At 39.5% G+C, this 15,231-nt stretch overlaps 1 protein-coding gene across 4 annotated transcripts in view; it reads right to left on the bottom strand.

Annotated features, from left to right (window-relative positions):
• Positions 1-15,231, bottom strand: part of PRORP (protein only RNase P catalytic subunit) — a 55,436-nt gene that overhangs the window by 39,538 nt on the left and 667 nt on the right. For all 4 annotated transcript variants that reach the window (XM_054828257.1, XM_054828259.1, XM_054828258.1 and 1 more), the window contains exons 2-4: positions 13,746-15,169; positions 11,424-11,471; positions 5,756-5,888 (exon numbers count right to left, since the gene is read on the bottom strand). In XM_054828257.1, the coding sequence (XP_054684232.1) occupies positions 5,756-5,888; positions 11,424-11,471; positions 13,746-14,749 (1,185 nt within the window). In that variant the 5' untranslated portion in view covers positions 14,750-15,169. The remainder of the gene's footprint in view (positions 1-5,755; positions 5,889-11,423; positions 11,472-13,745; positions 15,170-15,231) is intronic.

Here is a 15,231-nt window from a genome sequence, read left to right as displayed (position 1 = left end):
GAGAGATTCTTTAACACTGAGGTAATTGAGGAAAAGAAATATGTGCTGAATTTATGTTTTCATCTAGATCTATTTCTTGCTGCAAAGGAAGCAGCTAAGTCTTTTATCCTCCTGCCAAAAGACTCTCTGTGCTTCTGTTTGCTTCCATTATCAGGAGCCTCTGGGGTAAGGGAAGATGCAAGAGAAACCTTAGAAAAATTCCAACTGCGTTTGTCTCTCACCACCCATTTCCCATTCAGTTTCCCCTCTTCCCCTCCTTTTCCTTCCTTCCAGAAGTTCCCTCCCCTCTAGTACATCATATCACAAGAGTGTAACATCCACCCCAAATTACCTGGAGGCAGGAGGACAGAAAGCAGGATAAAGGCTGCAGGTTGGGCTGCAGTGGTCTCAGACTCTGGGCACTCTACTACTGCAGTTGTCTCAATACCCACCATACTGTGCTTACTAGACCTACAAGATTGGGTAGTGGATCAAGCTCTGAGGCTAGTGTTCTCTCTAACCCCCAAACTAACTCTGGTTCTAGCCAAAACACTGCAACTGACACAAACCCACAGCTAATCCTGAGCCCCACTCAGACAAGCGATCTAGCAGCAAACCTGCCTCGTAAGGCAATGCAGGATCCTGCCCTACTGAATACTAACCCTATCCTGACTGAGTGCAGTGGCCCATATTTAGCAGAGATCTGGGGGAAAAAAAAAGCAAAAAAAAGCTGTTCAACCCTATCTGCAAATGTTGCGTCTCATCTTTGTAGGTTTCCCTAGACCTATGACTGCACATCTTCATAACCCAGGAGTCTTCAGGCTTGATATCAGTGCATTTCATTCTAATAGCAATGCTAACCCTATCCTCATCTGCAAGCTAATGACCGTATCCTTCCCACAAGGCAACAATGGACTTAGTCATCAATCTGCTATTCTGCAAAACCTGTAGAATTTAACTGTTCAGCACTGGCCATCCTATAATCAAACAACAGCTATAAGAAAGTTTTTTGACCAGTGCTGTTGCAGACTAGGTAACACATTTGTCCTTACCAATGCCACCTCTAAGTTAATGTTCTGGCCTAACCACAGCCATATTAAGCGAGTGCCTTAAGTATTTTAACTCCCAAACATCAACTCTTACCCTAGTCTTATCCATAGCCCAACACAAACACGTACCCAAAGGCTACCAATAAGCCCTTCATCTCCACTGGCATTAGCTCTCACTCAATCCTAATGAACTTGTAAGACTCCAACAATAAATCAAGTTCTCCAGCACCTGATGTCCAAAACACTAATCCCCAAACACCACACTTTCAGGACTTTCTAGATTCAGCAATAACAGGTTCTCCCATCCCTGCCATCCTGAAACCCCAGCCCACCTACGAGCCGGTAACTCATACCCATCCAAAAATTAGTCATAACTTGCTCATCTAAGCCAACCTCAGCATTTGTCCTACTCTTGGGTCTCCTAGAGGAGAGGAAAGAAGTCAAAAAAAAAAAAAAGGGCAAAAAAAAAAAAAGCAAGCAAGCTCAGAAATTTCTAACATCTGGAAGCCTAGGCTTAGCCCTAATGCTAATATTAACTACAGCTCATCACCCCTATATTTCTCTCCAGAACTAACAGAAAAGCTTTCAGCCCATGCTGGCACTAGCAGGATTTTCATCCTGCCGGCACAGTTCTTGCAGAAGCTAGCTCTGAATCCAAGTGCTGTCATTTTAAACCGAACCCTAGCAAAGTGACCCACCCTGCCACTGAACTGACAAGAAGACTTTCAGTCTTTCCCAGCTGAGAAGAAACTGCAGGAACTGTTCATACCCAAAACAGCCCCCCATCCCAGTGCAAGGGGCTTTGCAGCATTCAGCAACATGCCAAATTTTGGCACTCCCACTGTAGAGGACAAGCACAATGCTTAACTGGGAGTCTGATCCCTTTGCTGCTATGTGGCACGTATCTGGGAGGGAAGGGGGCACATGAACCCATGGGAGAAATTCTACCCATCCTTTTCCTTCCTTCCATATTTCCTCCCCTCAGAAAGTTCTTTGTTCCCTGCCAGTGACAGGGAGGAGGTAACATATATGGGAATAGAGGTAGAGGAGGTAAATGGCACAAATAGCCTGGGCTGTGGCACACACTGTGTACACAGTATCAGCTGTTTGCTGGGAAGGTGTTTTCCTTTCTTCAGCCCCTGATCTTCTCAGGAGACAGCAGGCCTAACTGAATTAACCAGCCTTCTCTTTCTCCCTGAGCTCAGACCAAGAAACCATGACATCCAGGTGCAAGATGGACAGACATAATCACCCAGGCATCTCAGGGCAGGTAAGCGTAGCTCACCTTGGAAACCACTCAAGCACAGGTAATTTAGCTGACTCTGACCACAAGCTGAGAGTCAACAAAGCAGGTAGAAGAATGAGAAGATCACGCTGGAAGTTGGGAGTGAAGCCTTTGCCAGATGGGATTAGGGCAGACTGTGCCAGACACAGTTTTCTCAGAGTTTGGAGGACACAGGAGTTTTTGAAGTAATAAACTACTCTGTTCAGAACAGGACTGACATATACCACACAGGGTTTTGGGGCAAATCATGGGGCTGGGAAACATGCACATGTGGAAGAAGAACCAAAGCATTATAGAAAAGAACAGGCATCAATCTAAAAATTAAGAGATAGAGCTTTATTTTCAAGGCTCCTTGGAAACGGCACAACCTCGTTCAGCTGTAAAAAATAACACTGAGATGAATAGGTCACTTTCTCTTCCCACTCCAGTCTCCTACATTCTAGAAGAAAATGCAAAACCCCTTTACACACTTAGCCCAGATCTAGCGTGGGGACTTTACGTGCCCACAAACCCATCTCTTCCTGCTGTCTTAATAGCACATACGCATCTCCCATGTGCTTCCTTCCCCCTGCACAACAGTCCTTTCAGGCTTATCAGGAGTATGAAGTAGCCACAAAGGGAATGAAATTACTGCATTTGTATATTTGAGAGAAACACCTAGGAACAGCTGCGACATGAAAGTCATCACAGCAAAAGTTGATTCTGCCTCCCAGTGTACCGATTATACCACCTCAGGCTCAATGGCATAGCTCCTAATTAAATGCAGCCAGAGTAAACATGCATCCGACTGAAAACATCATCTAGACATTGGTACAAAAGGTGATAGTCTTGTTACAATTGTTTTCTCTCTATGGCAGCCTACAAGGTTGCAGCTTGCTATTTTACATCATCATATGACATCCCAATAGACCTTTCAGTAGCTGTGCATAAAGATCTGAATCGATGTCTATGTTTAAAGTGTAACAGGTATTTCCTTATCATAGATAATCAGTTTTATAGTTCACGCAAGCCATCTTTTCAGCATATTTGTTAATAGTGTTCACTATCGTGCTGATGTACAAACCCAAGTTGTTTGATTTTCTATCCTAAAACTAATTACAAAAAAGATTTTTTTTTTAATCATAGCACAACAGACCACTTTTGGGGGATCCTCAAAAAACCAAATCCTTGCTCCTAATTTTCTACTCTGATCACATTTATTCTTAAATAAAATCAAATAAAGCAATGATGATGCTGCAAAAGTAAGACAAAAGACTATTCCTCAGGGAAGAAAAAAAAAATAAGATTCCAAATGCATTACATATTCAATTTGAAACATTGTTGGAAAAATATGTTCAGAGCTCAAAACAAGTCAAACTGTTTCTCTGACTAATAATTTCATTGCAAGAAACACAGATGCACTAAAGAAAACTAGTTAGGAGAAAATAAGGAATAGAAAGCTAAAATGTTTTCTTTTTGAATTGCGGCTACTACAAAAAAGTGACTGACTGGAAAATGGAAATCCCCCCTCTCTGATATACTTGATTACATCCTATCCTCTTCACCTAGTTCCCCCTCTGGAAAACCCTGGCTGCAGGAGAAGTCACACAGTCTGGCATACCTAAAATGGACAGCATATTTTCATCACCACACGTCTGCTTTCACAGCACAAAGGCAACTAAAAAGTCCCAAATGTATTTCTGGAAACCTCTGACACATCACAGCACTGTTTTGCCTCTACCCCCACATCCACGTTCAAAATTCACTGAGGGAGCAGACTGTAAGCTGTACGGCCAACAGGAAGCACACTGAATTCATCTCCATTCAGCCCCCTGGTGACCGACCACCTGCCAATAGGGAACTGGAACATGGTCAACTTGAAATTAGCAAACAGGTGGCCCTGGAGTGGTACATGACAGAATTTCAGCTATCACACAGACTAACAAAATCTACTGACATCAAAACTTAAAATAGTGTATTGAGTCTTTGTTTCATTAGATTGCATTCATTTGATCAATCAGGTTCTCAAACGGGGAGCATCACTTCCACTACTGCTCAGCTTGGGCATGAATGTCCTGTTACCCAGAACTCTCTTCCTAAATCTCCCCGCCTTCGACTGCAACTGCTAATCTAGCCTTGTATACTTGACAAATTTGAAATTTTCAAGCCAGCAGTCACCACAGGGAACAGAAATGAAACTTCACAGACTAGACAGTTAATTGGTTAAGGAATTAAAAGTTTTGTTGTTGCTTTCTTTAATAAACCAACCTCAACCACAATTTTCACAAAGGCTTTTAGAGAACAGATAGTTGTACAGTGTGCAATAAAACACATCCCTTTGCTTATTATAGAATATCAGTACCCATTAAATACTTAAAATTATTGCTACATTTTTAAGGATAATTTTCCTGCCCTGTACAATTCACAGCTAAATCAGCTAAAAGTCCTGAACTGCGGAGAAAATCTGTGTGGAAAGTAGATGTCTGGACAATAGGCTGCCTGTACCACAAGCACCCCAACACTAGCTGTTTCAAGTTTCTACAACTGTTACACATACGCAAGTCTGTGATGGCAGAAAGCCTGAAGAACTAAACCTGGTGTCCTCTTCCGTATTTTCAGAACTGGTGCAGTACTGAGGTGCCAGCTGCAGCACAATGACATCAATACTCATAAACGTAAAGCAAAACCACCCTGAGATGTGACATGGGCTCCATCTAGCGGAGCTCAGCTTCATGCCGAATTGCTGCTGCCGCATCGCTGATCACACAAAATGAGTAAGAAATAGAACTGCAATATATTATAGTGTCTGGGAATTATGCCCTCTCATATATTTATGATGACTTTTGAAAAACTGAATACTCCTGATGTATACTGGAATTATAAATATGAAAGTGTGTCTTTAAAATTGAGAGGTAGGTTGTTGGTTGGTGGGTGGGTTGTGAAAGTTGACTGAACAAAAAGACAATGGGTTCTTTATTGTTTGTAGCAAATAGCTAACCAACTGGAAAATCAAATATTCAGCTCATAAACGTAAACTTCAGATATGATACTGAACTTAAGAAACACTAGGATTTCTAGTTTTTTGCAAGCTCAAAACACTAGATGTCTTATTTTGTTTTAGTTACTGAGTTTTATTACATATATAAAGTTTAGCTTTTGAAGGATTAAAAGATTTCCATACTTTTAAATTTTTTAATGTAAAAAAAAAATTACAATTCAATGATTTCAGTATCCATTAACAGCTCACTGAAAATATAAGAACAAAGACAATATGAAAAGGTCAAGATTTAGACCCATTTTATAAATATAATTGAAAAAGATACATCGGATACTGCAGTATCTAATGGCCTATTAATGTTTAAAGTAAAGAAAAAAAAAAAGATTTGTGATGTTTTCAAAGTACTTGAACATTAATTGTATATTACCCTCCTAGCCAATGAACCTGACAGCATGCAAGACCTACCTGTGGGCTTGTCTTTCTAAACATGTCAGTTCCGTGTATCACGTCTCTTATTATTCTTTCTCTGAGATTATCATACTCCTCTTCAGTGAGGTCACTATCCTCCAACTGATGGTTGCAAACTGGGCACTGTCCGCTGTAATAGTGAAACAAGAAAATAGAAGGATAAAGGCTTTTATATAAGAAATTTTAGTAACTTATTGAGTGCCTGTGTACGAGCACAATTCTTTACAAGAACTCCAACACAGTACAATCATCAGAAAATTAGTTGTACTCTTTCTGGGATGCATCCAAAACCTACTAAAGTCACTAGAAATATTTTGATGTGATTTAGTGCGATCAGGATCAAAGACTTAAGTCTAGAGACGTTTGAGGATTTAGGACTAAAATTCTGCATGAGAGCATGGGGAAAAAAGAGTATTTAAATATTCACCAGCACTTAACTAGGCCTTGAGAAATCAGAGTTCAATTCTCAGCATTACCACATCTCTAATATGTAGAAGTTTCCCTACTACACATGAAAGTCCCCACAGAAACATACAGCCCAGATCTCCATGTGGGAAGGTGATGCAGTTGCACTGATTTGGCCAGAACATATGAAGTAGCTGTAGGCGTACTAGTTGAAGCTAGCAGGCAGGCCACAGAACCTTGGTCTAGCTATAAATCCATTCCAAAGCGTTACAACAAGAAAATGCACCAGTTAAATGTTCCAATATTGTGCCACTGACTGCTCCTACAAAAAAGCTAAGCTATCTGTGCCTGGTTTATCAAGGCTTGGAATAACAAAACCTGTCACAGGTGTAGGAATACCCTCACCCTAAAGAAAAAACAAAACATAAAATAAATAAAGAAAAGGTAACATAAATCTTCTGTATTGTTGGAAAAGCAAATAATGAGCAAGACTGCCTTCTTTGTGCCACTTGTCTTTTGCTATTAGACTTCCCCTTATTTCTAGGCTAAGACCATTTGATCAGATCTCTCTAAGGTGGTCAAAGTGAACAAACTGAGAACATATTTGCTTTGAAAGCCCGGAACACTAACACTGCATGTCTGTACAATGCCCAGTTCCACTAGAGATTTCTAGTATCAGGCTGACTGTACCCAAACAGAAAGCAGTTTTACATTGCTATCTCCTGGCGACTAATCACTACTTGTTTCTTTTTTGCTAAGAAACTTTTGTTCCTGCTGTGTAACACAGGCTAAATATCATCACATCAATCTAGGAATGTGGACTGTTGCAGATGAAAAAGCTCTGCAGCTATAGTCAACCAACGCCATCATTTAGTGATCATTTCCCAGAGCCAGAAACACCACTCCATCATGCACAGCTATGTCAGTGATTGTGTGACTGCATGCAGTGCCGGGACAGTTTCCTTCATCATTCACATCGCCCACTTCTCAGTACTCTTAGTTTCCCTACTGCAAGGCCAGCAGCTATGGTGACAACTGTGGTTCTGCAAATTCCAAATTATACGTTGTTCTGTCTCTGACAAACACAAGAACTCTCCACTGATCTGTTCATGCATGTTTTTAATACTAAAAGACTGAAGAGATTGAAAATCCATCATAAAAGAAAATATTACAGAATAGAACAATAAGGGATGTGAAAAAACAGACATCAAACTCTTTAGTTTCCTCAGGAAGAGTGCTGGCATATCATAGCAAATCCTGAAAAAATTTCCAGAACAGCATGAGCGAGGCAATGCTACAGAGAACACTCAGATCCATGCCAGCCATGAGGCACAAGTTTTTGTCTAACCAATCTAGTGCTGCAGAAACTCCCCATCACTGGGAAAGTCCATCAAAACAAACCCCAACCACAAGAACAATGTCAGCTTCTTGTTGGGGTGTTATTCCTACAGTCTGCTAGCACTGCACACACATAACTCCAAGACACAAAACAAGACAGGCCTAACTTCCATGGCCACCTCTGGATTTTTGTATGGTCTTCCAGAACTGTATCTTGAGTCAAAGAACAAACATCATCTTTAATATCTAGCCTTTTCTCTTGTTTCATGTCTCACAATCACAACCTCTGCCCTAACGCATAGTCTACGGGAAACCAAACTGGAATTGTCATTGCTTCCATGTCCCATTTGTCCATTCTTTTCCTTCCTAGTTGTCTCTCCCTTTAGCCCCTATAAAGAAAACACATAATCAACACAATGCACAACTCCATACCCAAGTCAAAAATGTATGTCATGCATCATTACCATGAGCCTCTGGGCCCACCACAAAACCAGCATGTAAGGTAGGGTAACAGTGGAGGACTGAGACAAAAAAACCTGCATCTCTGTGCTTGAATTGTGAACTACATCAACCTTTTTTTTTCCAAAAAACTTATCTGAAAGTTTTGCAGATACACTTTCTACAGACAAACCAATGAGCTACAAATATACACAGACTTCATGAGTACACTTCTTGACTTGCATCTCTGATTGTGGGTTAAACCTAGAAATTTTTCCAAGCTTAACTCTTTAATAGCTACATGAAAAAGGAAAAAGAAATGGTCAGATAGGACATTAACAAACACTAAAGGAATTCACAGTTAGTCATGTCTGTTCTCAAGCACTTCTGCCAAGAATATTAGACATAAGATCCAGCTTACGTCTTCATCACCAGACTGGACACTCCAGCCACAGTACCAAGAAAATAAGCAGAATCTAATAGCTTCTCCAGCAGGCAATAAAATGACCCTTAGTCTGAAGGCATCTTTGGTTCTTCCTGGCTGACAAACAATGCTACTTGCTCCCACTTAAGCATCTCTTACATGCAGGATATGTTGTTGATATTTCACATTTTTCTATCATGCTCAGAAGCTATTCACCCAGCTGGGCATAGTTTGAACTGAAGGAGTAACCATTCTTCTCTGAATCCATCCAAATATCTTATTTTCACAAGCACAATCTCAGAACTGAGTAGTAGGATTTGAGCTTTAAGTGCTAAAATGGAACAAATTATTCTCCCTGGCTGTCTCCACAGGGATATCCTAGAGATGCCAAAGCTATAATTTTCTAAAACTATGGCAATCAGCAATGTTAAATTCTCCCAATAATTGTGTCTAGTATACATTAATGCACATACCATAAGCCAAGACTGCATTAATTGCAATGCTGACAGTGCATTTACTGAATTGAAAAAAGTTACGCATGGAATCTCAGCAATGGACATTCACTGCTGCACACAAACAATACGCTCCAGTTGCTCAACCCACTGTGGCCACTGCAGGCTTAGCCTATGTATTAATATAAGCAACAAGACTGGCTCCTCATATAGCTGTAAAGTTACCATGAGATACATCTAATTGCATTAAGGAACTTCACAGTTTGGCAACAGAGAAGAAAGGCCTAACGAAGTGTTATGAGACAATTTCAAAATCATTAGGCCTAACATTTAAGGACCTGTCCCATAGTTAACTTGGATCCTTCTGTGACTACCACTTTCAGATTACTTGAAAAAAACAAACCTCCCCCATACCCCAACAAATCAACATACCCCAACCACTGAGCAACAGCCAAAGCTCCCGAAGCCAGTTTCTTCTTGTGAATTCTCAGTGTGGATTCCCAAAGGGAGAAGCAGCACAAGAAAAACTCAGCATTTTGCAGGATTGGACCTTTAGTGTAACCGCTGCTTTATTCCAACCACACCTTTAAAATTACCTTGCAATTTTTGTAACTTCTCACTGATCATTTTAGGATTTCATGCCGAGAAATTCCCACACACAAAGCTTTCACCTCTGTAGGATATATAGCTGTCCTTACAGCTAATTGACCATTTAACTACTTTTTTGAGGGACTACTTTTTTGAGATAGACAGACAGACAGACAGATTTGGAGTATCATGGCATCTACGCATCAAACATGAAGTCAGACACGCTACAGTAATTTGAACACAGGCTCAAAAAACTCGAACTGCAGCTTTCTATAGCTGACCTTTGAAATCCAAAGCTTTTGTAACTCTCAAAGAAATATGGTCAGCAAACTTCAAGGTTTGTTTGCAGAGGGTTCAAGCTTCTGACTATCACAGTTCAAAGAAACTAGGAGCTCAGTGCTAGAGGAAGAAGAAAATATCCTGTATGTGAGCATCTTTGATATATCTGCCAGTATTTCTACAAAATCAGAATAACCTGTGAATAAGCCCATTAAATTGTCAAACTCAGTTCAGGAAAAAATAGTTCTTCTGGATTTTTTTAACTCCAGTTAAAACATGCTTTAAGACATAAGTTATGCAGACTGCAGAGACCAGTCTAGTAGCAATCACCACATAAGTTTCAGAGACACCTTAAGGGCTTTGTCCTTTATGATCAAGATAAAAAAACCACAAAATAACCCCACGGAAAACCAACAAACTTTTTTTTTTGCTTTCTTAAATCCTAAGGATCTTTTCTGTCAGCAGCCATTTAATTTAAACACAACAAAAATCTTATATTCTTTTTCTTTTCATGAAGCCATTTAAATTTTATTCAAATACTTATCCAAGTAGCCTACCTCAAACTTGTTTATTTCAAAACAAGAAGTGTTCATAGAGCTATCACAAAATAATTACCATATGGCATCTTGTCACTACTTTGCTCACAGACTCTTAATCCATGATAAAATGTGAGGTGATATAAGTTAGTACAGCTCTTAAAGTCTGTAAAACAGTTTACAGGCAGTAAGATAACGAACTTCATCTTAACCAAGACAATCAGCTTTAGAATTTTAAAACTCTAAAGGCTGAAAAAGGTTGCCTAGAATTTGGTAAAAACAGTATAGTTACACACATGCACTCATACATAATAATAATCCACTTTCCAGGGAACAATCCCTACTCTTAGGACAGGGAGTTGCGCTGTTTTATGGGCTTCAAAACCAGCAGACTCTACATGTGCTTTTACTTCAGAGTATGCAACACAGTGTATTTTTAAAAAAACACCAAAACCCCCCATAATCTATTGGAGTCATTCTTATAATTAATACATTTATAGTCGCAAAATTGCTATGAAACCACAGAACTATGTTTTGGGACATGGTTTAGTAAACATGGTGGTGTTGGGTTGACGGTTGGACTTGATGATCTTAGAGGTCTTTTCCAATCTTAAGATTCTATGATTCTATGAAATAGAGTAACATTTAAAATAGAAATTTACAGACATTAAGAAAACTCTGCTGTAATAGAAACATGTGTCCAAGTTATCCCTGTGAAAACCTAATATAAGAATCATTTTGTCTTCACTGAAAATCAGGTGAGAAGGGAGAACCCTTCCATCTGTACAAATTAACTGCAGCATGTGAGTAGTATCAGTTTTACAGAAGACATCCATTTACACACAAAACTGCTCTGTTAAATATCCTGTTAAACAATGGTATTACACAGCCAACCAAAAAAGTAAGTCTTTAATTCCTAAACAGTAAATAAATAAGCCAGCTCTTATTTTTCTCTGCAATTTTCTGTCTTAGGTCTGCTTAGCATAACTCCTTTCCAACTGTGCATGTTGGGTCTTGTTTAATGCACAAGAATGAGTTGGAAACTGGAATTCTGGAAATCGTATGTTCACAACAAAGGTTCATATTCTTAAGGATTAAAATCTTTTCTTATATAAGGAAAGCTATTTTTTATATTCATGAAAGAAGAGTTCAAGATAGAATAATCAAAGACAACACCTCACTTTTAAAAAAAATGTTGCATTTACCTGTCTTTAATGTTGGTCAGCTGTCCTCTCCAGTTCCCTCCTGGTATACTAATATGTACACAGGGAAAGATAAATAAAAACATTAGATTCTTATTTAACAATACCTGGATTACAGATAAAGAATAATTCTATATTGGTCAACATTTAGAAATAAAAGACCAATTAATCATCTACCCTACAAAGATTCATATATAATTTAGCAATGCTTGAAAATATAAAGAACCAGCGTTTAACAACATGCAGAGAACAAACATCATCAACCTCCCCTGTTTATGTTGTCCCCAAATATTAAGAACCACACAAATAACCAGGCTGCACTGACATTTTTTAAGTTGCTGCCCTACACATTCATAAAGCACCTCAGAAAACAGATAGGAAAGCAGGAATCAAGATTTCTATGCCGATGCCATTCTGAGAAATTAAGAAAGATACGCTCATAACAAAATGCTACACTGAGCCTTTTTGACTCCATATCATTATCTTCATCATCGTCACCACCACCATCATGCTGGTGTAAATATTCCTTATTGCCCACAGGATCCCAAATGGAATAGGCTACAGAATAGGGATATCCACAACAACATGCAACTGCAGACATCTCTCCCTTTGCAACTGTGTTTATTATCATAGGCTGCACAATCACACATGCTGTAGGCTTTGGAATAACCATCCTGCCTCTGCACTCCTTTCCCATTTCTCATGCTGATACGTAGTGGTTCTTTAGTTTTCTTACAAAGACAGTAGGCAACAGAAAATACTCTGATTCTTTGTTGCATGCTCAGATCTCTGTATTTGCTTTACTCAGTAGTAAAACTCAGTGCCCGTCTGCTCTTCAGAAAAATCATTTTTAAAACTAACACCTATTCAGTTACACTCACAGAGCTCACTTCCGTGCTTACTGTACCATCGGTTTCCTGGGTCAGCAAAAGTTACCTCCCAGTCTGCATTGTTTTTGCAAGACTAACAGTGCTAGAAGTTACCTGATTCTATTCCTTTCTGGGAACTCCGTGTAAATTGCTTATTTATTTTCAACCACCAGCATATACAAATTCAGTGCTGGCAAGTGGAACAGACAGGTAAAACTAAGCATTCTGTACAGGTCCACAGATAAAAAGCCAGAAGGGATAACTGATCACGTAGTTTCATCCCTTTGTTATGGACTTTGTTTCTTCTTCATGTTTGAAACACTACTTCCTTTAGGGAAACACCCAACATTCATCTTAAAACATGAGCCTACTACAATCTTTCATGAATTGTTCTAACAGTCAAACACAGTATTAAAGATACAAAGAGGAGTTTGCACGTCTAGCTTCAGCTTGCAGCACCGGTTTGCCACTATATACAGGCAACATATGGTTCTTCAACATACTCACTGCCCCTGCAGTCTCCTTGCCAAGGACTTTTTATTACGCTGAGTTTCCTGTGCATGCAGCACACACCTACAGGTAAGTCCTTCTCTAGTCACTGGGAAAATAGCACCCCACCACATACTTTCAGCCACTAAACCAATTCATCTCAACTGAAGCCTACTCTGTCTGTTCCCTGGCTGTTCCCAGGAAAGAAAACAGCTAGGGGACAGCAGTATAAACTATTCTATTAGTGATAGTGCGTTCCCACAGCCATATTTTCTATCCAGGAAGACTAACTTGTAAATCGAAGCCAACAGTTAAAAAAGAGTCACAGATGGGCTCACATACAACAGCATGACAAATATGCAGTGGGCTCAGGTGTACTACACTGTGCATGCGCAGCATAACTAGCTGCAATTTGCAGTCTGTCCGTCACTGCTCATGAAAACAAACTGCGTGGCCTGCTAAGTACTGTGCTAAAACAAAGAGCCTCCTATCAAGATAATTCGTCTCCTATTATTCTATACAAAGTCAACACTTAATCTTCACTTAACCTAAGGTAAATTTGGTGGCTCTCTCCTTTAAAGAGAGAAACTATCTAATTTTCAAATAACTTACTACTTCTGTACTCTGACAGATTATAGGAAAAACCCTTATATCTGTCAATATTCCAAACGTACCAACCCCAGAAAGAGATGAAGTAGGATATTTTGGATAGCTATGACCCATCACAATTTCCTACGTTCTGTACCAGGGAATAATATTTAACAGGTAAAATCTTTCAAGGAAAGGTGAAATCGGTATGAATTTTACACTTGGAGCAAAAATAAAACGCATCCTTTCGTGACAATATGTCTCTTATGGAAAAGCAACAACCAAAATGAGATGTTGAGGGCTCTTATTAGACTTGATCTGTGGAATAATCTGAATCCCATCCTCATGAACTGGAGCTTGCTATTGAAATATTATTTACCTTTCAAACCATAGCTTTATACTCCGCATAAACATTTTGTGAGGGTATATTTGGTTGTCTCTCAAATATAAGAGGACACCAAACAGCTCTTTTTGTAACTTGGCACCTTTCATACCCCTGCTGAAGTCAAAAAAGGCCTGCAGGACATCCAGAGTTGGCACCAAATCCTTAGTCAACATTTCATGGTAAAGTTCAAATGCGAGGTTCATTTCTTGGTGACGGCCGGCTGCTTTGATACAGCATTCATAGTTAGTCCGTGAGGGAATCATAATCTTTTTTACTTCTTCCAAAAGAGTCAAAGCCATTCTCCATTGATCTGAATTACTCAGCCCCCTGATAATAAGGTTGTAAGCCCCACTTTCTAAAATCTTAAATTTTATTTTCATTATCTCATACACATCATGAATTTCTGAAGTCTGCCCCTGCTGGACACACAATGCCAGATATTTGAGCAACAAATTATAGGCAATGTCACCATTATTCTTTGCCACATGGGTCAGCAAGGACTTGGCCACATCAATGGGGCTGTTGCACCTGATCATACTGTTAAACATCACTTCTTCAAATACGGCAGGTGACTGAAAGCTTTCCCTCAGTCTGTTCCATTCCTCAGCCTGCAAAGGTTTTTCTGGAGGCTGTATGTTGGTAAATTTATGCCTTGACAGAACTTGACTCATTAACCGTTTCTTTGGAGCTCCAACAGAGGAAGAAAAGTGGAGTTTCCCTTCAGATATTTCTTTAGTCTCCTCATCCCATCCTTTTTTTTCTTCTTCATAATCAATTTCAGACCTTTTCTTGGTAGGAAAGACATCAGTTCCTTTGGGATCCACTGGTAACGCAGTGCTGGAAGACGTCATATAACTGAAATAGCTAGCCTTTTCCCTACTGGGGATGCTAAAAGAGACAGCAAACAGTTGTTGGCATCTTGAAACAGGCCAAAACATACGACATTTCCATAGCAAAGCCTGAAAACAATGTTGACTAGTTTGAGAAAGGAGTGCCATGACAAGAAGAAATTAGCTCACTATTAGCCCACTTTATAGAACAAAGTTATAAAATGGAAGATGCAGTTTACATCGGGACATTTATTATAAAAGCCCAGGGGCTGTCAAGCTGTATAAGCTTCGGTTTCAAAATGCTTGTTCTATGAATCCTTTCTGCCTCTTATGAAAACAAAAAAAGGTAAAATCTTTCTTTCACAAAAATCAATCTCTTCAGACTGTGAGAACATTCATTCAAAATGAGGGTATCTTTCTTCCTAGAGAAGATGCTTTGCAGGTTTGCAGCTTCTCATTTCTGTTTGTTGGTTACTGTAAAGATGAGTACTGAGTATGTTGTATGCAGACAGGCAACTCTGATGCAGCTAGGCAAAAAGCACAGATTTTTTTCTTCCTGCCTTCACCCAAGTCGAGTTGGAAGGTTTCCTAAAAATAAAAATAACACCACAACATCATGACCTGCTTCGTGCTTTCCTGTCGTATTTACA

This window comes from Grus americana, chromosome 5 (genome assembly GCF_028858705.1).
Source record: "Grus americana isolate bGruAme1 chromosome 5, bGruAme1.mat, whole genome shotgun sequence".
In the NCBI taxonomy this organism is placed as follows: domain Eukaryota; kingdom Metazoa; phylum Chordata; class Aves; order Gruiformes; family Gruidae; genus Grus; species Grus americana.
The sequence above is the reverse complement of the archived record's forward strand: the minus strand, read 5'-3'. Positions and strand labels throughout refer to the sequence as shown.